The 18,138-nt window shown below is 36.8% G+C and overlaps 2 protein-coding genes across 3 annotated transcripts in view; one reads left to right on the top strand and one right to left on the bottom strand.

The window, feature by feature from the left end:
- Positions 1 to 11,619, bottom strand: part of grid2ipb (glutamate receptor, ionotropic, delta 2 (Grid2) interacting protein, b) — a 33,347-nt gene extending 21,728 nt beyond the window's left edge. For both annotated transcript variants that reach the window (XM_084134979.1, XM_084134978.1), the window contains exons 1-5: positions 11,060 to 11,619; positions 10,099 to 10,352; positions 7,817 to 8,149; positions 7,587 to 7,741; positions 2,270 to 2,539 (exon numbers count right to left, since the gene is read on the bottom strand). In XM_084134979.1, the coding sequence (XP_083991105.1) occupies positions 2,270 to 2,539; positions 7,587 to 7,741; positions 7,817 to 8,149; positions 10,099 to 10,352; positions 11,060 to 11,144 (1,097 nt within the window). In that variant the 5' untranslated portion in view covers positions 11,145 to 11,619. The remainder of the gene's footprint in view (positions 1 to 2,269; positions 2,540 to 7,586; positions 7,742 to 7,816; positions 8,150 to 10,098; positions 10,353 to 11,059) is intronic.
- Positions 11,620 to 13,973: 2,354 nt separating this feature from the next.
- On the top strand, positions 13,974 to 17,415 carry zdhhc4 (zDHHC palmitoyltransferase 4). Its single transcript, XM_084135492.1, has 7 exons — positions 13,974 to 14,276; positions 14,524 to 14,662; positions 14,747 to 14,820; positions 15,052 to 15,230; positions 15,305 to 15,430; positions 16,692 to 16,936; positions 17,024 to 17,415. Exons 2-7 carry the CDS (start codon positions 14,540 to 14,542, stop codon positions 17,312 to 17,314), a joined length of 1,038 nt encoding a protein of 345 aa, XP_083991618.1. The 5' UTR covers positions 13,974 to 14,276; positions 14,524 to 14,539; the 3' UTR covers positions 17,315 to 17,415.
- Positions 17,416 to 18,138: the final 723 nt, after the last annotated feature.

Genomic DNA, 18,138 nt, shown 5'->3' on the forward strand with positions numbered 1-18,138 from the left:
AGACACACTGTCAGTTTAAATCTAGACTAAAATTAGGCTACAAAATCTATTAGACTGCATAAATTAGGTCAGCCGGAACCGGGAGCACTTCCTATAACACCCGATGTACACGTTATATCATAAGATGAATGGCATCTACACTAATGTTAGTCTTTCTGCTTATTCCAAGGTTTACTGTAATCAGCTGGATCCGGGCCGTATCCAGATCAGATGGAGGACCTGCGCCTAAACACGACCACAACGCATCCCTGAAGTGTCAGCAGAGATTGTGTCAACTAGACTCTCCCCTGTGAAGGCCTCATCGACACGACAGCCAGTGACACTGATCCTCAACAAACTTGTCTCCATACTGGCGTGATGACTTCTGACCTGTAATGCTGCCTGAATCATAATCATACACTGTTGTTTGCTGGCCAGAGGAGAACTGGCCCCCCGACTGAGCCTGGTTTCTCCCAAGGTTTTTTTTTCTTCTCCATTCTGTCACCTGATGGAGTTTTGGTTCCTTGCCATTGTCACCTTTGGCTTTTGGCTTGCTTAGTTGGGGACACTTAATATTCAACAATATTATTGATCTGCCAGCATTGACACCATTTAATGAGAACTGAACTGAGCTGGACAATGACATCACGGTATTGTCGAGAGCGGCTATATATATATATATATATATATATATATATATATATATATATATATAAATGAACTAAATTAATAACTTTTTTTACAATGAAAATGAACCATCACTGAACTTCCCTAAACTGGATTATATCGCTATTTTCTTCTAGATCTGCTGTACAGCCGAAACAAGCTTTGTTGCAATATTTTCCTGTTATCACTGTAAAAACTGCTTTGAAACAATCTGTATTGTAAAAGGCGCAATATAAATAGAGGTGACTTGACTTGTTTTGTGGTTGCTAAGGTGTTCTAGGTGGTTGCTAGGGCATTGATGGGGTGTTCTGTGTGGTTGCTTACTGGCTTAATTCAAAAGGGCAGTTGCGGTTCTAGGATGGTTGTAATAAATTGCTGGTTGTTTGCTTTTAGTCAAGTCCCTAGACATAGGTTTTACTCAAAAACTCTATTTTTATATTTGTACAAGACTTATGAAACAAGCTCCATTAATGAAAACTGATCCTAGTTTGTTTATTTTATTTTCAGTACATGGCCAACATATTTCAGAGGCCAAACATCCAAATACTGATTCATAGCAATTTATTCATTTGATAATGATCTATATTAAACAAAACAGACAAGTATCCCGAAGCACCACTTGAATGGCCATATAAGATGCGATTTCCCAGCTTCTTAAAGAAAACCTATGACATATTATTAGAGTAAAGCAAGCCTTAGCAGTTGCTGTGGCAACACCTCAAGGCGACACTGGAACCATTGAGTAAACAGAGATAAAGGAAAGCAATAGAAACATTTGCTTCTTGTCGCAGTGCCATTTTACACAAGGTGGGTTGCTAGCACCAAACACTGATGGCGGATTAGAAAGGGGATGACAGATACACAAAGACACGTAAAAAAAAAATAGAAAACTCTCTATGGGGGTTACATAAGGACTGAGCCAAGGAAGCATTATTTATTGAAGAGCAGGTGAGGAATATAGCCTAGTCTACAGGGTATCAGCACATCAGATCTACTTTTGCTGTAGTATTTAATAATCTAAACACTCTGTTTGATACTTCCCCAGTAATACTTAAGACAGCATTTCCAATTCTCAAATAAAGAATACTGATAACATCATATAGAAAGGCACACTGTAAATGTCAATTACAAGCAAATGTACAAGAGGAAAAGCCAAACAACAAGAGGATCTGCTTTTGTTTTGATTGAAATTCAAATAAGCAGCCTCATGGCTTGAATGTGATATGATGGCAATTTTCCATTTAGGTTAAGTCACGATTTTAATGATCAAAATAGTGTGATAGCTGATTATATATAAAACACTCAAGCAGTAGATCATCATATGAAAAAGTGCTCGTGATGTGGACAGTCTGTGCATGCGTGTGTGCATGTGTGTGTGAAAACAAATAGTGCTTCTCTCACCCACCCACACACAAAGTCTCCCACATATTACACAGTGTTCTATGCGTTTGAGGAGACTTCCTGCAGTGTTTTGGGATAAAATTGTCTTTTCAAAACAGCATGGAAGATGAAATCTAACAGCTAATTTTTTCACATGTAAAATAATAGGACATCGAAAAGGAAACATCGAAACATGAAAGGAACATCGAAAAGCTACCACATTAAGGCGGCATATGATACATACCTCTGGTTGGCTCCAGTGACATAGTGGCTGGAAGCCATGGTGGTGCTCTTCCTAAGGCCACGGTCGGATTGGGCCGGTTCATCTGCGGTATCTCTGGGCACAGAACTGGCCCGTTTCGAGCCTTGAGGACGCTCGTGGTGGTCTTGACTTCGGCTCCGGCGGAGCCTGTTTTGAGGCTCGCCAAGACTCTTGCTACGACACACACGGTTGAGGAGACTCTGAGAGACGGCTTCATCAAAGCGCTGCCGATGCTTCTTGGGAATGAAGATCCTGGCAAACATGGTCACAGGAAGGCAACAGAGAAAAAAGGTTTAAATCAGCTACGAGGAGCCATTATCGTTCAGACTCTTTAAAGGTTGCTAGTTCAATTCAGCCAGTTAGTTTTCCCATCCAGTGGTTTCTATCACAAACCAAAGTGAAGAAGCTTCGGTTTCGAGTCCAACGCAGTTATTAGGATGAGGAGGATCACTGTGAGACTTGTTTAAAATCCATGAGTATATTCAATAATGATGGATGGAGAACAGGAAAGGGTGACAGAGACAAAAAAAACTCAAAGTAAGCCGGGTAATGAAGGACATCCAGATTTTTCATCAAATTCCAACATGTTGCAGCCTCTCTGAGTACTGTCTTCATCTGAAACTCCCACTCCAGAAGCTCTGGTACAGATACCAGAATCCAGCAATAGCAAAGGTGTGGGAGTATATAACACTGCCGCCTCTCTCTCTCTCTCTCTCTCTCTCTCCTTATTCCTCGTTCTCTTTTTGCTGTTAGTGCTGTTTCAATGCTTTCTGGGAAGAGCATCAAATTTTAGATGCAATAGAAAATTCTTTCACTTGTAGCATGACATTCGAAATATAATTGAAGAGATTCAGCGCATACTGAAATTAGTGAAACAATTTGACAATTTGTTTGGGAAAAACATTTGACAGACAGGAAACAAAACCAATTTTGACTCTGATTATAGCTTCGCCTTTATAAGATGGAGTATAAAAATAAGGCCATGTTTGTCACATTTATGCAACGTTGGCGGTTATGGAAAAGCCTGTTATGCCACCCACCAGGGAAACAGTAAAAAGACCCCAACTGAAAAAACTCAGCAAATGTAACCTTAGTAACCTTGAGTGTTACGTCAGCGCAATTCTGTCTGCTTTGTTCTCTGAAGGTGATGCACTGACATTAGCATTTCTGTGTGTTGATCAAATAAAAAGCACATTCATTTTCTGAGTCATGGCATAAATTATCTTGATATTTGTATGTCTCTATAATTGTCACTGACAAACTATTTATTTGATGAGGCTAATAGGTTATAAAAACACAAACTGAATGTAATTCATTTACTTTTCTTTATATCACATACACCATTTTAATACTAAACATATCAGAGCTGCTTACACAAAGTACACCATAGATATTAAGGGATAGTCCATGACAATTCTGTCATCATTTACTCACCCAAAGAGAATTAAAAGATAATAATATCTATTTCTGTTTTCATGCAGATTTGGAATGACATGAGGCAGAGTCAATTATGACAATTTTCATTTCTGGGTGAACTATCCCTTTAAGTAAAACATATACACATCGCTTCACATACGAGCAAATTACTTCACAACTCAGTTTTAAAAGCACAGTCTCTATTATTCTATAATATCTGTAGGTGCTATGCAATCATAACTGGAAATATAATTTAAAATTATACAGTTTCACAATAACATTTGTCTCTCCCCATTGCCTGGGTGACAGTAGTGACAAAAACACACCATTAGACAATTCTAGAGAGAAGACTTGCCTCAGGTTCACATTATTATGGTGGCGTAACAATCGCTGCATTAATGGCAGCAGTTTCAGACAGCAGGCGAGAATAAATAAAGCATTAAGTGCCCTAACAGGCCATTACACACCTCAATACTACAGCACTAGCATGAGTATTCTGAATGACAGCATACACCAGAGTGCATTAACATTTATTGAGCTTCTCAGAAAATATGGATGGAACTAACATTGCCAGACTGAATTTGCATTTGTAAAGTGAAATTTATTTAAGGGGGTCAGACGGTGCCATGCTCTGCCTATTTTCTAACCAAATGCGATTGCTATTAAGAAAACATACACTTGAATGCGGGACATTTTGAGCAAAGGTTAATATGAGTAGCTCTGCTTTAATATTTTAATTACATACTCTGACTGCACAATTACAGTTTCAGTTCACTGTAATCCAAAAATGAATTCCAAATGATTTAAGCAGTTCTCTCTGTTTGTGGGAATAATATGAATAATTAAACTAGTGAAGAAAACAGAAATCAGATTAATAAGCCACATATCTCTAAAATAAATATCATTGGCACAACATGAACACAAACCTTTTTTACATGACCAGTTAAAATCTTAGACGTAAAGTTTTACGGCAAAGACAAAACCATTTCATAACCATTTTGCAGATGAGTTGTTCGCAGACGATCATGTTCTCAGCAAAATACTGCATAATATTGAATAGACAAATTCCATTTAGACAGATCAATGAATGATATTAAAGTTTGATGAAAAGTACTCACCCACAGCAACTCATCTTTTAGTGTATCATGACTCATAACAAGATGAAAGTGAAGTGACTACTTAAACGATATATTTAGAACAATGAATGTCACTTTAACCCAACTGAACAGCCTCTGAGCCATCAAGAACTATTGACTGCAACTGCCTCGAGACCGCTGCCTCTCTACAATGACCTGCAGAAGATCAGCACGGAAGAGAAACTGAGACATGTGTGTCTAAAAGTGAAGATTAAATGATACCAGTGTGATATGATTTTATCAATTCATGTGTTTAATTGGGTGAACTGTACATTAATTGACCCTCAACAACTATAAACATGCATGTGCACATATCTGCACCAGACAAAAGTACACATATAATGTGTGTGATACTACTTTGTAGGTGGGGATAGTTTGGCTTATAGGATACAAGCTACTGTAAGTGGTAAAATATATTAAATGTATATGAAAAAACTGTATTAGGCTGACACTACAGTTCAAAAGGTTGGGATCAGTAAGATTTTATTTTTAAGGAATTAATACTTTTATTAATTTTAGGAATTTTAATTTGATACTTAAATTGATCAAAAGTGTCAATAAAAACATGTAAAATGTTACAAAAGATTCCTATTTCAAACAAATGCTGTTCTTTTGAACTTTCTATTTATCAAAGAATTCTGAAAAAATGTATCACTGTTTCCACAATGTTAAGCAGCACAACTGTTTTCAACATTAGAATGATTTCTGAAGGATCGTGTCAGCTTTGCTGTCACAAGAATAAATTACATTTTAAAACATATTCAGTTATTTTAAAGTTTAAACTATCATATTTCACAATTATTACTGTTATTTATTCATTTCAAATAAATGCAGCCTTGGTGAAAAATCTTACCGACCCCAAACTCTTGTTCTCTAATATCTTTCTCCCTTCAAAGCATTCAGTTTCCTGAATAACGAATAACAACAAACTTGTGTTAACTACTCTAACTGAGGATGGCACAACAGACAATGACACCTTAAACTGGCTTGCCTATATGGCCTAAATGAGGGATTTCTAGAAATTATGATTGCGCCCAGATAGATATTTGTTGTCAACTAAAAGAGCATAGCTCAAATGTTTTGGGAACTGGCTAATGTCCTAGTAAGCCAATGCAAACTAAATCTACCCAGATAAGCTTAAAATCCGTCCCAGATAATGTTCAAATGTAACGGATCAAAACATACTGAATAACAAATACTAAGTGCCAACAGTCCAATACAGATGGTTAATTTCTTTTCACAAATGCCATGTATTCAACATCAGCACATTTAGCATTATAGTACAAAAATCCCAGGGAACTCAAGATCCCCAAGCTGCTGAACATATGGTGACATCCCCATGCACTTCCCTTCACCAGATACATCTCTAAAGAGGATTACACGCAGTGACAAAGGTTATTATCTCATAAGACAAAGGAACAACACCTACTGTGCAGAGAAAATAGCTTGTCTCTGTTTAGCAAACATGATATTAAACACTTTGTATAGCCTTAATGATGTTCTTCCTTATAAATTGACTTGAAGTAGGTGAAAATGTAATGTACAGTTATATTTTACTTGATTTATCTTGCACATCAAACATCTTCACCAAGCTAAAACTAATATACACATATTTCTTATGTAGTGCATACACTACTATTCAAAAGCTTTTTTTTTGAAAGACATTACAACTTTTTTTCAATATGGATGCATTTAAATTAATCAAACGTTGCAGTTAAGACATTTATAATGTTACAAAAGATTTAGACTTCAAATAAATGCTGTTGTTTTGAACCATTTATCGAAGAATAAAAAATGCATCACGGTTTTCGCATAAATATTTAAGCAGCACACTGTTTTTAACTGTGATAATAATAAGAAATGTCATATTAGTATAAGAAATTGGCTGTAAAGCACCAAATCAGCATATTAGAATGATTTGTGAAGGATCATGTGACACTGAAGACTGGAGTAATGATGCTGAAAATTCAGCTTTGCCATCACAGGAATAAATTATATTTTAAAATATATTAAAATAGGAAGCAGTAATTTTAAACTGTAATAACATTTCACAATTTTCCACTTATTTTTGATCAAATAAATACAGCCTTGGTAAGCATGAGAGACTTCTTTTAAACAAATCATGCAGACCCCACATTTTTGAAAGGTATATTATAATCAAACATCTAATTAAGTGAAAACATCTGAAAACGTATCACTTGCTAGACTGTGTAAGCTGACCTAATAAGCATCACTTGCCAAACAGCTTGACAGAGTCCAGAGACAAGCCAACAAATGGATCAACACTAGAATTCTCTGTCAGTGCCGTCTTATGTTATTGACCCAGTTGGCATTGAGGCATAGGCTTGACTGGAAAGGGAATTTAACTATTAACAGTGTCAGCATACATCAGAGGGTTAGAAGATTATCAGTTTGCATTGCAGCACCAGATGGAGACACATCTATCAGTGTCCTTTTTAGGTCAACCCAGTTTATACAGAAAGCCATGCTAATTAATTATCTCACTGCAAATATGTCCCTCATAGTATGACTTTCTAGAACATAATAATAAAAACAGCAAAACATTTACTAAAAATCTATTCATATATTTAGCAAAACCTATCCTATACCAAACTGATGCCCTCTGGTGGCCTTCAATCTGTTCTGCACGGCTAAATACAGTAGCTGACAACATCTGGGTCAGAGAGTGGCCCTGAGATCAAAAATTAATGAGCACTGTATGTGGCAGATTGAGTTGTCATAGATACCTGATGTTTGAGATGAGCTGTTGCTGCTCTTCGGTTGTCAAGATGTCAGGAAGAACGGAAGCAAGCCAGTCTACCTTCCTCTCAGCAGCAAACTGTTTCAGCACAGCAAAAAGTTTCTCTTTCACCTCTGGATCGTTCCTCAAAATCTCCTCAACCTGAAAAAGGAATGATAGCGATATTGTACTGATTCATAAAAGCGCATTCAAAGTCTGTCAGATAAACTCACTCACCCTCCTGTTGAACTCCAGAGCCTTGTGTTTGCGGTCCTGACGCAAGCCGTCTGTGTCTTTCAGAGACCCCTCTATGCATCCGCTGCTGCGTTTCTGACGACTGCCCATGCACAGCACCCCGAGACGTAGTGTTCGGCCCTGAGAGGCCTTTATCAAAGCGGCGGCCATCTCATGGTGCTTCACAGGGATCCCATTCACCTCCATGACATAATCTCCAGCTCGGAGACCACTACGACCCGCTGGGGAGCAGGGGGAGCAATCCTCCACCAGCAGGGGGCAGTCTCCCACTATAGTGAATCCAAAGCGACCATCAGGGCCTGGAGTGATATCCATCTGCAGACAGTCAGTGAAATGCAACAGATTTTACCCCTTGACATAGATAGAAACAGAATATGCCATTTATACTTATTGGCAGATACTATTTGCAGGTTCATTAGTTAACATTAGTTAAATACCTTAGTTAACATGAACGAACAATACTTCTTCAGCATTTATTAATCTTAGTTCATATTAATTTCAACATTTACTAATACATTATTAAAATCAAATGCTGTATTTGTTAACATTAGCTAATGCACTGTGAACTAAAATGAACAAACAATGAACAGCTGTATTTTCATTAACTTACATTAACAAATATTAATAAAAACTGTAACAAATGTATTGCTCATTGTAAGCTCATGTCAGTTAATACATTAACTAATGTTAACTAATGAACCTTATTGTAAAGTGTTACCGTTTATTGTAATACCACGAAAAAGTATGCAGTAATAACATATTCAGTGTATATGATTTAGGGCTGTCAAAAGATTAATCGCGATTAATCGCATCCAAAATAAAAGTTTGTGTTTAAATAATATATGTGTGTGTACTGTGTATAATTAAATTTGTATATATAAATACACACACATGCTTGTATATATTTAAGAAAAATGTTTAATTTATATATAAAAAAATTATATTTATATATAATATAAATTATATATAAATATATACAGTATATGTATGCAAATATTTCTTAAATATATACATGCATGTGTGTGTATTTATATATACAAAATAATTATACACAGTACACACACATATATTATGTAAACGCAAACTTTTATTTTGGATGCGATTAATCGCGATTAATCTTTTGACAGCCCTAATATGATTATATTAATTAAAAGGAAACTATGTAACTTTTTAGTTTAAAATTGACCAAATTTATAAAATGATCAAGTACATCATGAAGCTATTTAGTTTTTTGTCTTATCCTGAATCACTACGGTATGCCTATAATAAGTGTTTATTTTCAGACCAGAGTTCGTATCGATACAGTAAAATTAAATTCCGGGACTTTCAAGGACTTTTCAAGCTCTATTGTTTTTCGTTTTCAAGGACTACAATCAGAAATTTCACTTATCAAACAATATCTTTATTAAATTGTAAAAAAGGTAAATAAATAACTAAATAAAAACATACTAATAAAACAAATGGACATACTAAAACTGATTTCCAGAAATGCATTTCCAGCCCGTCATTTGAAATCCCCTTAACCATTGAAAGGATACTATGATAAAGATATCGCTTTCCTTATTTAAACTGATTTTATTCCCTATGAATATATTATTGACCTGAAGAATGAAAGCTGTATCATATACTTGGAAATATACAGTATAAGCAATATCCCGCTCATATCCATGCGAAGTGGCTCAATTTATATCAGACTATTAAAGACCGGGCTGGACGCCAAACGTAAAAGTACCTGCATTACTTGCCATATATATGAACAGAGAGAAGTAGCTCCAGCTATAATGTTCTTCCACAAGACGCATGCAGTTTTGTTTATTAACCGCTACAGCGCCAAAAGTTACATAGTGTACCTCTAAAATCATAAATAGATGCTGCCTTATTTGGACATTATTTGTCCCTCATCCTTAAAGCCTTCTTTTACACCTATCCAATAAACACTTAATTCCCACTATTAAATACCGTTAGACACTTTATTTCCATTTTTTTTTTTAAATAAAAGCCTTTCCAAGCTGATGAATGAGTTCGGAAAATGGCGAATTCGAACTCGCATCAAAAGCTAATGCCACTTGCCTTAATCTCCATGCCACTGATCCTGTTCTCAACAGGATTTATTTGTAATTTTGTCTTGCTCAATCAGACAATGGTGGGCGAAGTTAGTGTAAATAGCCTGTGCCAACAAGGTGGTCTATTTGCACTTGGTGTAAATAGACTAGACACTCTGCCAGTTAATACATTCTGACAAAAAGTGAGCATTATTGACCCACCTGTTGGATGCGTGAAACCACTCCGATACTGGGCGGGATGTTTCGTTGTGACTGGGCAAGGGCAATAACCTCTTGAGCACTGAGACTGGAAACATTCTGCCCCTCAATTTCCAAGACCTGGTCTCCAGGTTGCAGTCCAGACAGGTGAGCACTGCTTCCCTCTTCCACAGTCAGGATGTAGCTGGGCCCGTTCCCCCCTATCTGAAAGCCAAACTCCTCTGGCCAGCTCTGGTTGGATGCTGGCATGGTGAGAACTGTGAAAAAGATGGCAAATCAAAGGATATGTGCTCTCTAACAGTAAACTAGGGTCCAAATGTCAATCAGCCAAGACCTGCTTATCCACACCAGAATGATCAAGTCTCCTGAGAAAAATGGAAATTTGCACTGCAGACACATGCTTAAACCAGACACTAAAATATGTCAAGCACCTAAAATAAATACACCTAGGCTGGAAGCTAAAATGTGTCAAGATTTGTGAATTTCTGCCTATCCTGACAAGACAAAGTAATGCAGGCCTACATAAAGAGAACCACGTAACCTTCACTAAATACAGAGTCTCAGCTGATACATTAGACCTCCCAGTAACATTGACCTCATTGAAAAAGAACAGAGGCTCCCAAATCATCCGATATTAGAAGACAGATTTGCCTGAACACAGCATCAGCAACATGAAACTCAAGTTCATTGCATAGCAAGTGCTCCCTAGTGAAACCAGAACACAAAAAGACAATTCAAATAACCCCACTATCAACATTCACAATTAAACGGCTGGTAAAATATTGTGTTTATGGGTCGGTCCATGCAAAGCCTAGGCCTGTAGATTGATAGAAGGTCATTCATAAAAGCATTAGCCTACTTGTGCATCTAAATTGACTTTAAATGTGCTGCTGAGAGAAAGTCATGTTAGTATTAATACAACATTATACTACTAATACAAAATTCTTGAACACTAAACACTTACTAGCATCTTTGGGCGGAATGCGAGGACCCGGCTTGTTCTGCTTTAAGGAGTATCTCCCTTTCTTATTCTGGAGGAATTTCTTCATTTTGTCGTAATTCAACAGGTATCAAAAATTCTAAGGGTGAAACGCCGGGTCCACGTCTTCTACGTTGTCACCGAGATCCCACTACTGAACCGCACCGCGCTTCAGGGGAAACGCCTTGCGAATGCCCCCCATCGTCGTGTTGCACGCAGAGCGCTGCCACTTAAAAAAAGGGTGACACTGCATCGAGTGCCAGAGTGATCCTGTCTATGAGTTGACTCTGCATCTCTGCCGAGTCCTCCTAGTCCTGCCTGCAGAGCTCAAATCAAGAAACTGGGACACCTAGCACAGATCCTTAATGATTCTCTCTCCAAAAAGGGTAAAGTGAGGCCCCATTTCTCTATAAATACCTCCTTCCCATACTCTCTCTTCTAGCTGTCTCTCCAAGGGACAAAAAGTAGCCCAGTAGCAGCTTGGGGATCTGGCAGGACGATGGTGGATAATTAGAACGTCTGAATGCACTGAAGAGCGCAGTCACACATCTTTGAACAGGAGCAGTGCTATTAAAGCCCTTGTTCTGGATTAGACAGATTAAATGCTGCATCTCGAGATCTCCTGTGCCACATGGCAGGGACACATGCTGTCATGCATCCGAGGGGGATTCAGGAGGAAAAAATCGATTTACTGAGTGAGCTGACATGCAGCTCAGGCACAACCGAGGTCTTCCAGACTGTTTTTTGAGTTCTGGCCTGGGCAGATAATAAAAAAATCAACACGCCACCACAGTATAAACAGTGTGTAGTGCGGTTTCACTTTCAAGGTTACAATCTGAATGGGGAAACTGTATAACTAGCAGTAAAACGTATTATGTAGGACTGAAGCAAAGACGAGTTATACAGGGCTAACTGAATTATTTAGTGCCAATGCTTGTATCTCCAAACACACTGTTCCTCAATCAACATCTCCACTTACCAATACAACCAAAAAGTGGTTGTGTATATAGAAAAAAATATCATTTTATTGCAATAAAATTTATTGCAAGGAAATTCTTGCACTGACAGTAAAGACTCTTCATTATTTTAAAATGTCAAATAGCTCTGCAGAAATAAATTAGACATAATTAATTAAACATAATTAACTTGGTTGTTTACAGTAGAATCCATAGACATTAGAAAAAAGAATTTTGGAATAAAAGAAAAGGAAAACTGAAATATCCAAAAATAAAACCATTCTCCAGCCTTCAATAATTTGTTAGCTCTCATTTAACTTCTATAATTACTTTTGACTTATATGTTGTGGTCTGACAACTAAAGGTGCAAAAAAATAGTAACTTTAAAAACACATAGAAAACTTTCTTCATATTCATAGAAATGTTGTTAACACATAGATTTGCAAATGCATGCATACCTTAAAAGAAAATACCGACTGCCTTTGCTCGGCGGAGTATTCTCGAAGGGCTTTGGTGGTATCCCTTTCTTTTGAGGCATCACCTCTAGTGAATGTGCAGGTCTGTAACATGATAACTGTAAGAAGAAACAGTTACAAGGCTATGGCAACCCTGAACTGAAAACAAGTAGGCCTACACTTATTAACTATCTGCTTCTGAGACAAATGATACAATTTTAAATAATTTAATGTTTTAAAAGAACATTTGCAAAATAAGCAAAGTGGGAAAAAGCTGAAGTTCAGAAGAATAATTAAAGAGTATATTGTAATCAGAATGTAGGTATGTTAGCAGAGCAAAGTTGCATGCCATCTGATGAATGATAGTAGCCTACTCACTCAGTTATCATTATCCAAATATGAAATGTGAGTGGAGACAGTCTACTTGTTGTGACATAGGCCAATAGAGCAATGGTTTCCAACCTTTTTTACTCCAAGGCCCCCTCCTCTCCGAACCAATACTATTGTCATGGGAACATCCCAGATGAAAAAAAAATAGGAAATTACTTTGTCTTTCGTTGCTCCCTTCATCAAGTGCGTTCCAAACGGCTACATAATGGCTCACAAGTGTCCTGCTCACTCCAATGTTAAAGCCGAGAGCGCACATACATGGTTTGTTTGCGCATTAGTTAACGGACTTGCGCGTGCCTAATGTACGACTCCTGTATGTCACTGTAATCGTCTTTACCTTCATTTCAATCGTCATTTTTTACAGTCGTTCATCAAAGCTTTATTAGTGACACAGGTTTTCAGTGTCCACACGCCGTTCACTGCGTATTTCACACAGCGCGATGAGAAACGGCTTGGGCTGCTCCGAAACAGAGAATAATCAGAGAATAATTACGAGAGAGGTGGTTCTTTTTTGTTTTAATTTATTTTTTAATTAATTAATTTTGGGGGGTTTTATTCGACGTATTGATAATAAAAATTAATGAATTTATAAGAATATATTTAAATTAATTTTAAGTTATCTCGCGGCCCCATGGAGGATCACTGAGGCCCCCTACTGGGCCGCGGCCTAATCCGATTGGGGTTCTCGAACAAGAAAATAAATGTAGGCGGAACTTGATTAAATCCTTTATCGGGGATTGATCGTTGGGTAGTTGTGGTTTGCCAGTGCTTTGATGTGAGTGACAGGTTGTCCCGCCCTCACGCCAGTTAACACGTCATCAGAGAGAAAAGGGGGATGCTATTTTGATTAAAGATTACGAGGGAACATGATATAAATAATAATAATAACGTGCACGGCTAAATCGTTTATAATAAATATTTAAAATATTTAAACGCATTTTGAGAGACACGATTTCGAAACAAGAATACGTCATTTGCAGACTGACAAACGAAACGACTTCAAAAAGCGAGCCTGAAAAAAAAAAAAATCAATAAAAAAAAAAAAGCATGGGATGACTTTTACATTGACAACGCAGTTGTCGTGACTGAGTAAGTTCCGTATCAGTGTTGCCATGTCCGCTTTGGGATTGTTGTTTTCCACCGAAAAAGTCGCTTTGGTTGTTGTTAACTTTATTTCCAGAATAAAAAAGTGCAATACGTTTTATTTTATTTTTAAATGTAAAATCATATCTTTAATTATATAATTTTGGGGAGGCAGCACGTAGGGGCGTGTTTTGACATGCAAGGTTTTTTATTTTGAGATCTGGCAACACTGTTTCGTGTTCTTGCTGTTACTTCACGCTATTAGGTCTGTACGGAAATAGTAAATGTGTGGGAGGATGGTGCTCAGATGAATAAAAGGTAAAACTTTCCTTCGCTTGCCTCTCTTTGTATACACTGCCAGTGCTAGACCTGTGTTTCCAGTATTGAATAGGCTACAAATAAACTTTTAAACACAGTTGTATATGGTTTAATGGATGAGTTCTGGTTCGGCCATACATATGAGTACATTAGGTTTTTATTTAAGCTATTTGATCTCGACATATACAAACATAAGCATCTGTAATAAGTGAAGTCAGTTACTCACTCACAGTCCTGTGCTGCTTAGGTAACGTTAGTGGCAAATGGACTTCCTCACTCTGTTTGGGATATATGTGGCTGTAGTGCTCACCTGCATTGCTCTGGTTTGTAAGTATTCAGGACATCAGCAAACTCCTCTCGGTCGGCTTTTGGACACATTCACAGGGGTAAGAGCCTAGGAGAAGTCCTGCAAACTTAATGATTTCTGCAGTTGTTTAAAGTGTCATTTATATACAGTTTTTTTCTTTTAGGTTGTCTCTCAACTGATCCCACAATGTCTCCAAAGCATTTGCTACAGGACTGTGCACAGACTGTTCCATCAGAGGTAACATAAGTTTGAACAGGTCACACCAGATATGTTTTGCTACAACCTTTTTATACTGTATATCAAAAACTGACGAAACCAGATAATTTTGTAAAGCATACACTACCAACTTAAAAGAACTGTTTTCAATTTTATTATATTTTAAAATGTAATTTATTCCTGTGATGGTTATTCAAACTCATTATTTTATCAGTACTGACATCCTATGTCCAATTATTTCCTTCACATCAGGAACAATATCTTCCTTTACTTGCACCTGTTACTTGAAGTGGTTGTGTATGGAGAATTCTCCTATGAGGTCTTTGGCTTCTGTTTGGACATGGGCACAAGTTCAGTCAGCCTGTGCATCCCCTATGCCCTCCTCGCTCTGAAGTCCTATCTGTTCTACCTGTGTTGTAGCAGAGACCCTGGTAAGCAAACAAAGACTTGTCTCATTTTCATGAATAAAAAATCAAATCCATTCAGTTTGACTTTTCTTTTGAAGGCACACTGACAAAGGCAAACCATACTACACAACTAAAGGTCTACCAGTATGATGAAAAACTGTTCCAGCAGGGAGTCAGGTGTTCAACCTGTCAGCTGGTCAAACCTGCCCGATCTAAACACTGTAGTAAGTGTTTGTTAATCCTTCATTTAAACTTCAGAACATGCACGGTAAAAAAAAATCATAATTTTAACATAAAAAAAAACCTAATTATCTGCAACAGTAAAAACCTGTTGAAGTTATCTTACTACTATATCCTTTACTATAAACTTAGAAAATAGATCTAGTGGGACATTCCATGTAATTTTACAGCAAAGTACTGTTAATAGAGTGCAACAGTTTTCCGAATGTAAAAACTAGATTATAGATTTCGAACAATAACTTATAAACCTTTAAATAGAGCTCGACTGTGAGCGACGAGGTTGTTAATTCATGGTATTTTCTTCTGCTGAAGTTGCAGCCTGCATTATTTCAGCTTATTTTTATAATTGTTTAACAGTGGAATTCCTGGTGAAAAACTACATTACCCATAATGCAGTACAGAAAATTACACCAATCAGTCTCGGAAAAAGCTACATGCCCCAAAATAGCTCTTTAGCTCCGCCCACTCCCATGAAGCACTGGGAATAACGTAATCGAGGCGATCTCTCTATGCTCTCAAAATGCTGAAATGTTAGTAAATGCATATTTTGCAATAAACTAAAAATGTATTTTTATACATATAAAACAACATTTGTATATGAGTAGCTTTATATTTCTCCATCTCCAATGCTTCATGGTATTGTAGTTCTTTCCCTCACTAAAACCGTAAAGTTTGTAATGTTATGATTCACCTTATAGCTGATTGGCTTGGTTAATGGCTTATAACTCTTTTACAAACACTATTTTAAAATCCCAATTGGAAAAACGAATGGAAAAAATACTTCCGGAACCAGTGCCGCTGAAAAAGGGGGCGGGCGCCGTTTGACTCTATTGTACTGTTGGAAGTGAAAAAGATGAATGAAATTTAAGTTAAATCCATAAAACTCAAAACATTGTTACCATATTTTATACAGTAAAGACCTAGCATCATACTACTAATGTTTAGCTAATAACTATGAATAGCTAGCTAGGAATAGTTAGGAATCAACTATTACTAACCCCATTTTAACTAATTTAAAGGAATTTTCAGCATTCAATGCAAGTTAAGTGGTATCACAAAATGATTTCCCTTGTCCCTTAGTTTAAAAAGGATCAAAATAATTAAGTTATAAGCAAACAAACTTTTGTTGTTGTTATTATCATAATGGCCCAATGTACTGTCAAAAACGGCATTTCTTGTTACGTTTTAAAATCTGACTTTGTAATCAACATTATACCACAAACGCTGTTGATATCATTTGTTCAGGGGTTTGCAATCGATGTGTCCAGAGATTCGACCATCATTGTGTGTGGGTGAACAACTGCATCGGTGCCCAGAACATCAGATACTTCCTGCTGTACCTCCTGAGTGTGTGTGTCATGGCAGGTGATATTGCAGTCCTTACAGCAGACATGTTGCTCCAAACTGTTTTGCAAACTGGACTCCTGCACGCTCACTACATTGACGAGCAGGGTGTGCAACATCCCGCTGGACCGCTCTTTATCATCCAGGTAATAATAACTTCTTTACTAATAACTGTGCTGTGGTACATGGATTATCCCTCTAATAAATCTTTTCCCATTGCATTCTTTGTACAGCATCTCTTTCTGACGTTTCCACGGATTGTCTTCATGCTGGGCTTCCTTGTATTTGTCTTTTTCCTCTTGGCGGGTTATTCTATGTTTCACATGTATCTGGCTTTGATAAATCAAACCGCCAATGAGTGGTTTAAAGGAAAAGGTCACAACTGCCAGCATTGCCATCCGCACACTGGACACAACTGCCAGACCTCATACAATCCATTCAGAGGTTTCTATCATAGGGGAATCCTCAAAAATTTTGGGGAAATCTTTTGGCCCTTATGTCCTGTTCAGAAAAAAGAAAATTAGTGGAACTGTTGTTGTTGTTGTTATTTGTCAGTGTATTTGTACTAAACTATTTTATTTGGGTAAATGGGATTTTTAATAAATACTTTGTCAGCTTTATGTATTATTGGTATCCTTTCTCTTTCTTTTTTGTTTTCTGACTTATTTTTTATAAGAATTTTCTAATAGTTTCACATTTGTATATATAAGCATGTATATAGTATATACTTAAACTTGCAGTACTCTCAGGATAGATGCCCATGTTTAATTTATGTTAATGAAAATGAGGCTGTCAATGATAATGCATTGAGTCACTTCAATAGAGTACTGTCCTAAAGTCATATGGAATATCTAATTTCTAATGAAATTTAGTGTTTTTGTTACAAGGATTTGTTTTTTTAACATATTTCTGGAGGACTAGGAGTAATACTTGTTATGCTTATGTTATCATGTATGAGATTTGGAAAACTCTGTAACATAAGCATATTATGACTATTATTTAGGATGTGAGGGTTAGATTTATATTTTGAAATTTTATATATTGTATATGTACTAAGGTTCATGATCTGAACAAATTTTCAACAAATTATCAAATGTTATTGTCATTAGGTAATAGTGGTTTGTGAATGTATTTTTTTTTTTTTATATATATACGTTTTATATTATTGTGGGATTTGTGATTCATTTAGATTATAGGGTAAATATATATGCATCTTACCCCAAGTGTCTCACTTCAACCTTTCACTTAAAATAAAAGATTAAAAAAAAAATTCTTCTGTTGAACACAAAAGAAGATATTTGAAAGAATGTTGGTAACCAGACAGTTGAGGGCAGCCACTGACTTCCAT

This window comes from Abramis brama, assembly GCF_963993115.1.
Source record: "Abramis brama genome assembly, chromosome: 14".
Taxonomy (NCBI): domain Eukaryota; kingdom Metazoa; phylum Chordata; class Actinopteri; order Cypriniformes; family Leuciscidae; genus Abramis; species Abramis brama.

Excerpts from the sequence above, each read along its gene's own strand:
- zdhhc4 (XM_084135492.1), top strand. The coding sequence starts at position 14,540 with ATGGACTTCCTCACTCTGTTTGGGATATATGTGGCTGTAGTGCTCACC. Across the intron at positions 14,663-14,746 it reads TTTTGGACACATTCACAGGG|GTTGTCTCTCAACTGATCCC; the intron begins GTAAGAGCCTAG and ends TTTTTCTTTTAG. Across the intron at positions 16,937-17,023 it reads GACCGCTCTTTATCATCCAG|CATCTCTTTCTGACGTTTCC; the intron begins GTAATAATAACT and ends TTCTTTGTACAG.